Source organism: Pelobates fuscus, chromosome 7 (genome assembly GCF_036172605.1).
Source record: "Pelobates fuscus isolate aPelFus1 chromosome 7, aPelFus1.pri, whole genome shotgun sequence".
In the NCBI taxonomy this organism is placed as follows: domain Eukaryota; kingdom Metazoa; phylum Chordata; class Amphibia; order Anura; family Pelobatidae; genus Pelobates; species Pelobates fuscus.
The window spans coordinates 183,706,523-183,720,960 of NC_086323.1; the positions used below are offsets into that span (position 1 = coordinate 183,706,523).

Sequence of the window (14,438 nt, forward strand, 5' to 3'; positions counted from 1 at the left end):
ATACTAACGCTAACTTTGGCCAGTGTTTGTGACCAAATGGCTACTAAAAAAGACTGGACATACCCCATTTGCAATACCTTGGGTTGTCTACTATTGCAAATGGTATGCCATTATGGGTGTAAATTTAATTCCTGGGCTACTATACAGTCTCAAAGGCAACGTAACCAATCTGGCGAATTTCAATTTCAAATGTAACGTGCTATATTTGACCCTGTAACTTCCCAAAACACCATAAAACCTGTACATAGGGGGTACTGTTTTACACGTGAGACATCGCTGAATACAAATATGTGTATTGTATTGCAGTAAAAGCAAACAGTATTTTGACATCCACAGTTAAAATGTCACATAGAACAAAAAAAAATTAAAAAATTCTTTTTTTCTCCCATTTTTTTATAATTTTTTTATATGAAATTATGTTCAATACCTAAATATTTGATGTTAAATGAAAGCCCTGTTTCCCCTGAATAAAATGATATATAATAAGGGGGGGTGCATTTAATATGAAAGAGGTGAATTACGGTTGGACAGACATATAGCGTAAATGCCAGGTTTTGTTTACGTTTTGTTCTGTTCACAACTTGTACATTTGGCTGCGGTGTTAAGGGGTTAAGTCCGCTGTTAGTATGACAGCCACCATATAATCTTCCTCTGCAATGACAGAGTAAAACTCAAGTGAAACAGAAGCCCCATAGGAAAGCATTATTTTGGTGCTTCCCTAAGGGGAAGTTGGAATGAAATGCTCATGCACATTTAGGTCCCCAATGCTTCACTATAAGGAGCATTGGATTGGACATTAGCGGTGGATGCCATGCTTCCTCCATGACATTGCGGGAGGCAGAGAGTTAAGCAACACAGAGGGAGCCTCAGCCCTGTAAAGGTAAAGTAAAGTAAAACATTGTTTTTGTTTTATTGCACTGGAGAAAGGACCTGAAAAAAAAAAAGTAGGGATATTATAGCATTAGAAATAGAGACATGCATTCTTAATGCTGTACTGTTCATTTAAGCTAGTGTTTGGCTGTCACATTCTTTAAACTTTAATTGGGAGTATTTCACTTACAGGACCTAGAAACACATTTAGATATTATGATCTTATGTCGAGTTTTGGAAATACTTGGGAAATTAAAAACACCTGGAGAATATCTTGTGGCTTTCATAGATTTTTCCATGTAGTTAGATCCAAGTTCAAGGAAATCTTGTGTTGAATTTGGCTTTCTAATGCAATTTAAAGATATTGCATCTTTAATACTGGTTATACAATGGAAGCATTGAAAGTTCTGTGATCTGCATGTTGAGTAATGTTATAATAAAAATTGTTTATTTGGCCTATGACTCAACACATTGATACAACAGTGTATAAAGAACTGTTTTTATTAGGCATACCCCTTAAAGGACCAGACCACTTCCTCTCAATGCTGTGCTGTGCCCCTTTTAGTTTTACCTTGCAGTCTTCATTAAAACATTGCCATTGACTGTCTTCCTGACAGCTACTAAAATAACCATGTCAGACTCTGTTATTCTATCAGTGAAGCATTTCATTGATGCTGCGTGGCGATTTGCTACACTGTGCACTAGCCTCCCAATGCTTTCCTATGGGGAAGCATTGGGTTGGCTAAGGTGATCAATCTGGGCAGCTGTGGCGAGACCAGCACAGCGAGGAAGTAAAGGTAAGTAAAAGCTGCCTTTTTAAATCTTGATTTGTGACGGTAAGACAACTAAATATGTTGAGTAACACTGTTTGTTCCATTAAAGGAGCAGTTCAACCAAAATATAAATAGGACACAAAATGCATGCTGTCTGTGAAATACATCCAGGTTTTGTGGATGATTTGAAATTTAAAAAGGAAAAATAATCTACATTTTCTGTTATTCTTTTGCATTAATAACTGGATCTGTTCCTTAATTTTAAAGCAAAATCATGTGTAAAGTAAGAATGGAAAACTGCTTATCTATATGTTTCACTTTATTTACATTTCCAACTCCTATGTCCTATTAAATCTAGCAGTAAAAATATATGAATATTATGTAAAAAAAATATAAAGGTACATGTTTGCCACCAATTATGCATTGTAGAAGACTAAGAGAAGTGTGCATGGTAGGAAATCTTTCACCATAAGTTGTATTGTTTTATGATTTCTGAAAGTGGTACTGATTAAAAGTCTGCAAATCTGCTCTCTAAGTATCAAGATATCTGTCTTTATAAATCAAATAAGAGGAAGGTGACTTTTGTAAATAATGTAGACTGTAGCACAAGTGTATTCAAAATATTTATGAGGATGTAAAAGTAACATACAGCATCTAAGTATATATCGCCTGCATTGCATCCCCAAGCCACCGCACACCAAGCAGCAAAGACACAATGGAAGGTGACCGTGATGCTATAAAAAAATGTTTCAAAAGACCATGCAAGGATTGGGGCGGAGTTACAGCACATGGGCTCCTGCTGTACTAGCCAAATAAACATAAAAAATAGCCGTTTGCCACCTCCAAACCGGCAACCTTTTTGGCTCAAGAGAGTGCCAGACAATTCGCCATCAAGATGGGGCGCAAAACGAAGAAGCCCAGACCGGATAAACCGAGACAGGGCTCCAACATTGCGGAACTCTTGCGGCAAACGCAGGGGGCGCCTGGGCCCAAAATGGCCGCTTACCCCGAAACCTTCTCCGAACTCTCGGATGATTTCTCCTCTGGGGAGGAAACACCAGACCTACCCCAGATGGCAGCGCCTAAGCCGAATGTCCGGGTAGCAGACACCTCACCGGTAACAACGGCGGTCCTCAAGTCTCTATTGGCCGACCTCCAACGGACTCTCCAAACGGACGTGGCATCCCTCCGGGCCGACATCCAAGGCCTAACGGGAAGAATCGGAACCCTGGAGGCATCTACTTCTACCCACACATCACAGATAGCTGCACTACAGCGAGAGGTACATGGCCTCAAAAGCCAGAACGAAAGGCATGAGAGCCAGTACGCAGCCATAGAGGACGCAAGGGGGGCCAAAAACTTGAAAATCAGAGGCATCCCGGAAGATATTCAGGCCGCGGAGCTCCCACATATGCTAAGGCGGCTATTAACGGCACTGTTACCGCCACGACAAGCCAAAGCAGCGCAGCTGGACGGCTTCTTTCGAGCCCCGAAACCGGCAAAAGCACCTACCACGGCACCCCGAGACCTCATCATACGCTTCCAGCACCACAAGGGACAAGATGGCGGTCGTCGCAGCAACCAGGGAATGCTCCCCTTACATGTTTGAGTCGATGTCTCTTTCGTTCTACGCTGATTTAACCGCAGTACACTCGCATGGCGCCGGTCATTCAAGCCATTTACCAAGCTGCTGCAACAGCAAGAAATGCCATACAGATGGCTGAAAACACGTGCCATATGGCTCCAGAAGGGTGAGACCAACTACACTATAGGCTCCCTTGAAGAGGCGACAGCTTTACTACACACCCTGGGCCTGCCTAAAAGAGGCGACAGCTTTACTACACACCCTGGGCCTGCCTAAAGACTCTCTTCAACCTACGGCGAACCAAACAGGGCCTACTCCGACTCACCAGTGGAATCCTGACCGGGTACAACCCTTTGTTCCACGCAGAGCGGAACGGAACCGAGTTGAGGCTACAGCAACATGAAGCAACCAAGTCCCGATAAGGACTCTTTGTTAACCCATTGTTCTCTCTTTATTTCGTTATGCATTATTATGGTTTTTTTATTTTATCGTTAGCTACTCCATGTAATGTTACCAACTGGACGAGCCACTACACCTCTACCTCCACCGACTGACAGGCATTTCAGCCATGTTCCACCCTCCCCCCCCCCCCCCCTCCCCCCGCCTGACAGGAGAACGGCATAGAACAAGCGACAACACCTGACAAAGCCAGGCGTAACACACACAGCGGGACAGAACAGGACAGGACCCCACTGTGTAGGAAACCTACCCCCTGAACACCACTCACAATAAGGTACGGCCCGCATAGATCCACACACATACTCTGAACCGATCAGGGACCCACCGCCACGACTGACCTCAGACTAAATACAGGCTTTACCTGGCCAAGGAACCCAAACGAGACGATGAGTCCCCATCACAGTACCGGGCACATACCCCTAGCCATGAGATACCACATACTAGGACGCGACAAAAACATAAAAAGTGCGTGAATTAACAGGCCACACAAATGTCAATGAATATTGTTGTATTACTCTCTGGCACAAGCTGTTGTGGCTGTGCAATACTGTATGTTTCTCTATGCACGGTCAAAATAAAGAATTTTAAAAAAATTAAAAAAGACCATGCAAGAAAGGGAAACTTTTGATATGGGCTGTTGGAATATTCAGAGGCATGACGTATGTGGTGCGACGGGGGCAAAAACCTAGCGCCATGCGTCCAAGGATACTGCTGCGTGCTTTCATAAGCGGGAAGCCCTCACCATCCTTATTCAGCCTTATGTTGCAGGTGGAGGGAGAACGAACACTCTTGCGCCTCCTTTTGTAAGCTCCAGCCGTTCAGAGCTGGTTACCATGGCAACACCGATTCTCAGAGTCCTGGAGCTCTCGAGAGGACTTCTAGCAGTCTATACAGTGCTGTATTTAGAGCGAGGCTGTCAAGGCATTTGCCTTGGCCGGCACTTTCAGGGGGTCGGCAAAAAAAGCTGTCCCAATTGTCCTGGCAAATACCTTGGCAGCCTCTTGTTCCGGGGGTGCAGGAGTTGGCCGGCTGGTCACCTTAGGGCCCCCCTGAGGCTGGCATGCTCGTGTAGGAGGCGAGGGGCGAGGGAGCACTCTCTAATACCCGTAGAAAAAAAAATGATTATACTTGCCATCAGAGGTTTTTTTGTTTTTTTTTGGTCAGACCTATAAAAGGCCAAAATAAAATCCATAACTCCAAGTCATACCTTCCTTATAGCAATATTGCCCCCCCCCCTCCATAATCTCCTTAATAACTCTTATAGTTTTGATGAGAGATTTCCATTAATTTTATCAACCGTGATGAGCACTATTTAACTATTTGCAGTAACAGTGGGCTGTAAAGAATAAAGGAACACTATAGTGTTAGGGATATAAACCTGTGTTCCTAATGCTATAGTTTACTTGTCATTTTTCACATGAGAAATAATAATTTTGTGATAAATCTTTTGTTATAGTGATAAGATGTCATGTAATATGTGTATACAGTATATTCATTCTGCATAGCTGCAATAAGTAAATATATGAGCACCTTATTAATTTAATTTTTATTTTAACATTTTTAGCTATGCCATGGGTTTGATACCGACCAAACAGAGTCTTCAGCTGTGTGAAATGGTTTCCGCCTCTTCTTTTTGCAGGTATGATATCAAGCAAAATATATTGCAGTACTGTAACTTGTAATTCATCTGTGGATTGTGTTTATCAACATTTGGTATATGAAGACATTAATACACACAGCTTGGATCTATGTGTTTAAGAAAAAGAAACTGACTTGAGGAGCCAATTTAAAGGGACATGCATCACTTTGAGACAATTGGCTCATACAAAAGCTTTCAATGAGATGGTTACTTCACTCTGGGGATGAGTGCTAGCAAGATTGCAAGATTACAAGTTTTAGTGTGCATCGTGCTGCATGTATGCATGCCTGGATAAATCTGTCCAGGATCCATACCTCTGTGGTGGGTGTGAGCATGTGGCTTTTCTTGAAGCTCAGATTGGAGATCTGGAGAGGCAAATTGCAACACTGAGGGAGATTGACAATCTTGAGAGGAGCCTGCTTAGTGGGAGCAGGTAGTGGAGTGGGAGGAGTTGAGACAGTTGGAGAACAGGCACATAGCTGGGTAACAGTGGGGCGAGGTAGCAGAGTGGGAGGGAAGAGGAAAGGTTAACCTAGTCCTGATCTAGTGCAGCCTAACAGATTTTCCCGTTTGAGTGAAGATGTTGGGAGCATCAGCTCAGGAGTAGCTGTACTGCAGGAAGCTGTTCTAACAGCCGTGGGAACAGCCCCTCTAGTACGGGTGAGGTTGAGAGGATAAGGAAGTCTAGACAGGTTGTGGTGGTAGGGGACTCTATTATTTAGAGAGTAGATAGGGTAATCTGCCACTCTGATCGACTCAACCGGACAGTTTGCTGTCTCCCGGGTGCTCGGGTCCGGCATGTTGCTGACAGAGTGGAGGGATTATTGGGAGGGGCTGGGGATGACCCAGCTGTCATGGTCCATATTAGTACCAATGACAGTCAGAGGAAAATGGAAGGTCCTTAAGAATGAGTTCAGGGAACTAGGAAGTAAGCTAAAGAAAAGGACTTCCAAGGTAATATTTTCAGAAATATTACCTGTGCCGCGCGCTACAGCAGAAAGGCAGCGGGAGATTAGAGAGGTCAATGCGTGGCAAAAGTCTTGGTGCAGGAAAGAGGGTTTCGGGTTTTTAGAGCACTGGGCCAATTTTGCGCTTTAGTACAATCTGTATAGTCGTGATGGATTGCATCTAAACGGAAAGGGGTCTGCTGTGCTGGGGGATAGGATGGCTAGAAGGTTGGAGGAGATTTTAAACTAGTAGTAGGGGGGAGGGTCAAAGCAATCTAGAAAATGGAGATAGGATAGAAATGAGATGGACTTTAGCGCAGAACAAAGGGGGTGGAGATGGGGGAGGGGAAAGCTCAGAACAGAGGAGGTATGTAATATTGATAATTCACAAAAAGTACAAATGGCTCATAATATAAATGTATGCTTACTAATGCAAGGAGCCTATATTAAAAAATGGGGGAACTAGAGGCAATAGCATAAACTAAACAATATGATATAATAGGCATAACAGAAACATGGTGGGATGAGACACCTGACTGGGCAGTTAATTTAAATGGGTACACGTTACTCAGGAAGGATAAGAAAAACAAGAAGGGTGGTGGGGTATGTTTGTATGTCAACCATGAGTTAAAGTCAAATCTTAGGCATGTGGAGTGTGACGAGGAAAATGTGGAAGCTTTATGGGTAGATATCTGCTTAGGGCAAACAAAGGGAAATGAATTATTGGTTGAGATATGTTATAAACCACCTAATGTAAATATTAATGAGGAAGAACAGCTGTTGGGAAAGCAAATTGGGAAAGCTGCAAATCGGGGTAACACGTTAATTATTGGAGATTGGGATAGAGGGACTAGTACTTCAGCAAGGGGAATCAGGTTTTTAAATGTGTTAAATGACACCTTTATGTCACAACTGGTACAAGCACCAACTAGAAAGGATGCTTGTCTGGATCTTGTTATAACAAACAATATTGAACTTTTAACCAACATTCAAGTGGGGGAGCATTTGGGAAAAAGTGATCACAATATGGTAATATTTTATATAAACTCAAAAAAGCAAAAGCACGTGGGGTATACTAAAACGTATAATTTAAAAAAAGCCAGTTTCAATAAAATTAGGGCAGCTCTACAACATATCGACTGGCATAAACTCCTTAGTGATAAAAACACTGAGGATAAATGGAAACTATTCAAACCAATATTAGAAAGGTACATTTCTCAGTATGTACCATTGGGTAATAAATATAAAAGAAACAAATTAAAACCAATGTGGCTTAGTAGAGAAGTAAAACAAGAGATTAAAAATAAGAAAAGGGCATTTAAAGCATTTAAATCCAACAAATCAGAGGCATCCTATATAAGATATAAGGAAGACAATGATGAGACAGGCCAGTACAGCAGGAGACGTGAAGGAGGTCGTAGGAGGGCAACAACCCAGCAGCAGGACCGCTATGTCCGCCTTTGTGCAAGGAGTAGCACTGCCAGAGCCGTGCAAAAATGACCTCCAGCAGGCCACAAATGTGCATGTGTCTGCTCAAACGGTCAGAAACAGACTCTATGAGGGCCCGACGTCCACAGGTGGGGATTTTGCTTACAGCCCAACACCGTGCAGAACGTTTGGCATTTGCCAGAGAACCAAGGTTGTCAAATTCGCCACTGGCGCCCTGTCACAGATGAAAGCAGGTTCACACTGAGCACATGTGACAGACTTGAGAGAGTCTGGAGATGCCGTGGAGAACATTCTGCTGCCTGCAACATCCTCCAGCATGACCGGTTTGGCAGTGGGTCAGTAATGGTGTGGGGTGGCATTTCTTGGGGGGGGGGGGGGGGGCATTTCTTTGTGCTCACCAGAGGTAGCCTGACTGCCATTAGTACCGAGATGAGATCCTCAGACCCCTTGTGAGGCCATATGCTGGTGCGGTTGGCCCTGGGTTCCTCCTAATGCAAGACAATGCTAGACCTCGTGTGGCTGGAGTATGTCAGCAGTTCCTGCAAGACAAAGGCATTGATGCTATGGACTGGCCCACCTATTTCCCAGACCTGAATCCAATTGAGCACATCTGGGACATCATGTCTCGCTCCATCCACCAACGTCACGTTGCACCACAGACTGTCCAGGAGTTGGCAGATGCTTTAGTTCAGGTCTGGGAGGAGATCCCTCAGGAGACCATCCGCCACATCATCAGGAGCATGCACAAGCGTTGTAGGGAGGTCCTACAGGCACGTGGAGGCCACACACACTACTGAGCCTCATTTTGACTTGTTTTAAGGACATTACATCAAAGTTGGATCAGCCTGTAGTGTGTGTTTCCACTTTAATTTTGAGTGTGACTCCAAATCCAGATCTCCACGGGTTGAAAAATTTGATTTCCATTTTTTTATTTTTGTGTGATTTTGTTGTCAGCACATTCAACTATGTAAAGAACAAAGTATTTCAGAAGAATATTTAATTAATTCAGATCTAGGATGTGTTATTATTGTGTTCCCTTTATTTTTTTTGAGCAGTGTATTAATGAATGTATTAATTTTCTTTACTTAAGTTCAAAGTGAACAAGTGAAGTTACTTGGTTAGAAGTATAAATATTCAATATATAATATATCACTCTTTATAATTGAGGTTTAGATTGTTTTTGCGGCAGATTTAAGTTAAAATCTGCTGTGATTTAAAATACTTCCACTTTTGTTGTGTTTAATACACACCATGGGAAATACCTATACCTAACAAATGTATTTTTATTCTTACAGGAGACGTCTCCCCACCATTGTAGTCAGGCTAAGAATGGCACAAAACCTAAAAACTGCTGTCACATTTATTGAACAAGGACGTATCCTTTTTATTTTTTGTCTTCCAACGTGCTATTCAAAAGTTATTGCTGAACAATGTTTCTCTATAGTTCCCCTGCTTTGGTATAGTTATTACAGTTTAGTTGTAATTGTGGTTCTGATATAGGCAAAGTACACACCCCGGTAGTGAATTAGGGATAACAAATGATTTGGGCATTATTAAAGACCAACCATGTCAAACTCAAAGGCTAACACGGTCCAGATAAACAAGGTTAAAGTTTATGCGGGCTGTAAAAAAACAAAAAAAGGAAATTTTCATTAAACAGCCGCCTCTGGGCTGGGACGCAAAAACATTCATTGTGGGCCGCAAGTTTGACATGCTTGTTATAGACTGTTGCTAAGGTCCGTAAGGTTATTGTTGTGCATAAAAAGGGTCATTAATTATTGGGATAAAAATGTAATGTTGCCTCTTTATAAATCAATGGTTAGACCACACCCTGAATATGTGGTGCTATTTTTGGCACCTTATTTTAGAAGGGTATTGTGGCAGTAGAAAAAGTGGGCATAACAAAAATTGTAGTAATGGGGGGGGGGGGGGGGGAAATCATTGTTAACTTTATACAATCTGCATATATATAATATTTTTGGAGCCAATACAAACCATTTTCTGGAAGTTTATTCATAAACAGGACTATACATAAGACACAAGGTCACTCATTTAGAAAGGAGATGTAGTCCAAAGCAAATAGACTAAAGGACTTCTGGTCCGCTTATGGAAGCTGGACGTACTCATGCTCTGCATGATGACATCCAGCGTTTGCTATTTCCCCATTGGAAAGCATTGATTCAGTGCTTTCATATAGGGAGGCCTAATGCGTGTGCGCGCACACACTGCATTTTCCGGGCATGCGCATTAGCGCCAGCTTGTAGCGGGATGTCGAAGGAGGCAGAGTGGCGACCCAGTACTGAGGGTCATCAGCGCAGGGGTAAGGTAAGTAAAGTGTTTTTAACCCCTTGTTCACGTTATAGGAGGGAGCGAGGGGTGGGTGGGGGGAGGCAGAGGGAGCTATAGTGCCAGGAATACAGCTTTGTATTCCCGGTACTTCTAGTATCCCTATAACCTGTCCTTTGATTGACTCACAGCCATGTCCTTATGTGCCAACAGTAATCAAGTCCAGGAGAAATTTACTCGCAGTATAATCGGGAGACTGGCCCAGTGGGCTTGAACCTACTGTGACCGGTGCCCTTGCTGTACAATGGACATTTTATATTTACTCTGCTGTATCCCAGCTGGGGAAATATGTTTTACCCTGACCAATCAAAGAGTGAAAGTCACAAGTACTCTGCACCTCCATGGGCCCTCATTATTACCATAAGTGCAGCACTTATTAAATAAACCGTAGTATAGGCTAAGTTTTAATATCATATGCTACCCAGCACTTAGAATTAGGTACACCTTTCCTGTTAAAACCTCAAATACGTTTGTTCTCATTCCAGATGACTGCTGGAAAAATAGGAGGAAAAAAACATGGAGTCAAAATATTAGAGATGAAATATTAATCTATATGAAAGTTCCAGAAAATTGTGCCAATGTTATTACTACTTCTCGTTAAGTTTCTTGGTTACCTTTTATTATCTTGAAATGTAATTTAAATAGTGAGGAAAGCAACCTTCATGCATAACTGATATTTGATGAAAGAAGAAATCTGAACCTAGATTAGACCATGCCATTGCTGTGATGAATGAATCCTTTCAGTGCCAATCTGTTATTTCACAGTAAGCTATTATGAAAGGCTAACATTTTCTTTTTATAATAACTTTAACTCTCTTTTACCAAAAACAAAAAAAAATATTTCTGTGGTATTTAGTTTGTGAACAAAAAGAGAAAAATCTCCCTCAACCACTTCAGGAGCAAGGCCTAATTTAAAACCGGTTGCCCAATATACTCTTATACATTGGGTGGTAAAGGACTCTTTCACAAATAGCCTTCTCACCTAGACCTCAGTATCCTCCTGCAAATCCTGCTCCCTACCTTCAGTAAAGTATATTCCACATTCCTCATATAAAATTCTCCATTTTCCTATAGTCATCCTTAATTACAGTCAAGCCTTCGAACTCCTCAAAGTGGTACTGTCTAGGTACTACAACTGCGTCATCACATTTAAGTGGTTACAGTGTGTGGAGTCTGCTGGTGATGTCCTTCTGTTCAGTGTTAAACCATTTTTAATGGTTTTATTCTAAACGAGAGTATAAGACTAAACCCACTGTGCTGCTTGGGGAAGCATTAGCAGTGGTGATTGGTTGAGTGTCAGCTGACTGTTGGGCCTAACACAGCTGGTTTTGAATTGGCATGACTAAGGAAGCATGTTTTCTATGTCTTAAGCCTACCTTTATTGGGAACAAGGTTGTGGGTAACAAGGGGAACCCATATTTAGTTAAACAGCTCAAAAATAGTTTATTACTGAATGGAGGGACTGCACCAGTGGACTCTAGGCAGCATAACCAATTTAATGATATGAATTGGTTATAGTGCCTATGGTATCCTTTTCATAAACTGTAACCCTGAGGTTCTCTACCACTTTTGTCCAATTTTCTATCCTATACAAGAATTATATTTTCATCTAAACCAACTGCTTTCAGTCTGCTAATGCAATATTGTGATTTATGTTTCAACTAAATTCTTTATAGAAAGCTGCGCCAATCAGCATCTCCTCATAGAGGTGCATTGAATCAGTGCATCTCAGTGGGGACTGTTCATCATCTCCATGCAGAGCGTCGGGAGACACTAAACATCAGTGCTGCACACTGTGCAGCACTAACACAGGAAGCAATTCTAGTGGCTGAGTTCTCTGGCAGTGTTTACATTGACGCCTGCATGATGTAGACACCAGAACAACTTCATTAAGCTGGTGACTATAGTGTCCCTTTAAAAAAAAGGTTCCAAATCTTAAACTTTAAAGACAGGTGCCACAACTGCTTGATTACTGAGAGATTAAAACCTGTGGTTTGGATATTTCTACTCTTAGCTCCCTAAGTTCTCATGGGAATACCATCTTGCTTACAAGCTTTGCTTACATTAACAAGACCCTATAGTCGCCATAACAACTTTAGCTTAATGAGGCATTTTCTGTGTATAGATCATGCCCCTGAAGTCTCACTGCTCAATTCTCTGCCATTTAAGAGTTAAATTACTTATGTTTCTGTGTATGCAGCCCTAGCCATATCTCACATAGCCTGTATTAAAAAAAAAAAAAAAAAATGTTTTTTTGATATTCAATTACTTTAGGTTTTTTTTCTCCTGCTCTGTAAATTGAACTTTAATCACACACATGAGGATCCTGCAAGGTCTAGCAAGCCATTAACCGTGCACAAGATAAGAAATTCTAAATAAAACTGAATTTGCAATATTGGAAGAGTAAATATTAGATCTCCATTTACAGGAAGTGTTTAGGAAGGCTGTGCAAGTCATATATAAAAAATTACTGGGGAGTGTGGACTCCCAAGTGTATTTGTAAACTGCTCAAACTAGCGATTTGGGGATTTTTTTGAGAGTGATTTATCTCTATTATTTAGAGTATAACTAGAGTAAGATGTGTGAGGGTTATACAATGTTGCTTCCTTATAAGATAGTATCCTTGACTCTCTATTAAATATGTAACCAATAGCAAGTTGGAAGAAAAGTGCAAACGTTATATATATATATATATATATATATATATATATATATATATATTGCTGCAAAAAACTGCCGCTCACCGGACTTGTAAAAATCCAAATTTTATTGAAAAAAGAGTTAAAAAAGAGACCAACGTTTCAGTCCCCGCTCGGGACTTTCCTCAGGGTAACAGAACAATAAATACAATGACAACATACCAACAATATATAGGTAAATCTGATTGGTAAAACTCACCCAGGTGCATTGAAAACGTGTGGACCGTGTACTATAGCCCTTCCGGGTATGCGCGCGCACACCCGCTGAGGCTCCTCCCACTATACGTGCACGTGATGCGTGCTATGACGTGCCATTTGTCTATAGTTGCTAAGCAACATATTGTGTCCACAGTCTGCAGGCTGGGCAAAGAAATGGTGAAAGGTCTTAGTCAGTGTGCTATCATACAAAGATACACCTTCTTGACACCAATGTGCCCAAAATCTATAACCTAAATAACACATAATGTATAATCTTAAACATGTGTTGGAAAGATATATTTACAGAATCCAAGAAACGGTGTATGTTCCGCAATACTACAGAACTTAATAGTGAATGTGATGAATGGCCATAAATATTTAGTGGTATATATGACCCACGTGCAGTGTCAAAAATATGTGTACCGCTGTGACACAGTTCACAATCATGAACAAAATCAATGAGCTCGCAGTTATAAATATGCCCCTATATAAATATCACCAGTGTGAATAACATACTGTACAACGTGGGATATACTACCACTATATATAATACTAGTGTACATACTAAATATCGAAAAATAGATATCGAAATAGATATCGAAACAATCTATACCGGGTGAATATAATAAATGAAAAAATATTAATACCTCATGGTACGTATCGCTCTATATAATGAGAGCCATTACCCGAAAGGGTTGAATGAAAATATCCCATATTATGCATTTATTTAACTCCTATAGCTTGTATCATTTTTACAGTGTATTATTTTAAAGTTATGTATTGTGATGTATAGTGTACTCGGGTAATGGCTCTCATTATATAGAGCGATACGTACCATGAGGTATTAATATTTTTTCATTTATTATATTCACCCGGTATAGATTGTTTCGATATCTATTTCGATATCTATTTTTCGATATTTAGTATGTACACTAGTATTATATATAGTGGTAGTATATCCCACGTTGTACAGTATGTTATTCACACTGGTGATATTTATATAGGGGCATATTTATAACTGCGAGCTCATTGATTTTGTTCATGATTGTGAACTGTGTCACAGCGGTACACATATTTTTGACACTGCACGTGGGTCATATATACCACTAAATATTTATGGCCATTCATCACATTCACTATTAAGTTCTGTAGTATTGCGGAACATACACCGTTTCTTGGATTCTGTAAATATATCTTTCCAACACATGTTTAAGATTATACATTATGTGTTATTTAGGTTATAGATTTTGGGCACATTGGTGTCAAGAAGGTGTATCTTTGTATGATAGCACACTGTCTAAGACCTTTCACCATTTCTTTGCCCAGCCTGCAGACTGTGGACACAATATGTTGCTTAGCAACTATAGACAAATGGCACGTCATAGCACGCATCACGTGCACGTATAGTGGGAGGAGCCTCAGCGGGTGTGCGCGCGCATACCCGGAAGGGCTATAGTACACGGTCCACACGTT

General features: G+C 41.1%; 1 protein-coding gene across 1 annotated transcript in view; it reads left to right on the forward strand.

Moving 5' to 3' along the window:
- IMP3 (IMP U3 small nucleolar ribonucleoprotein 3) overlaps positions 1–14,438 on the forward strand; it is a 103,144-nt gene that overhangs the window by 37,486 nt on the left and 51,220 nt on the right. Inside the window, exons 3-4 of the mRNA XM_063426955.1 lie at positions 5,252–5,326; positions 9,018–9,097. Of these exons, the coding sequence (XP_063283025.1) occupies positions 5,252–5,326; positions 9,018–9,097 (155 nt within the window). The remainder of the gene's footprint in view (positions 1–5,251; positions 5,327–9,017; positions 9,098–14,438) is intronic.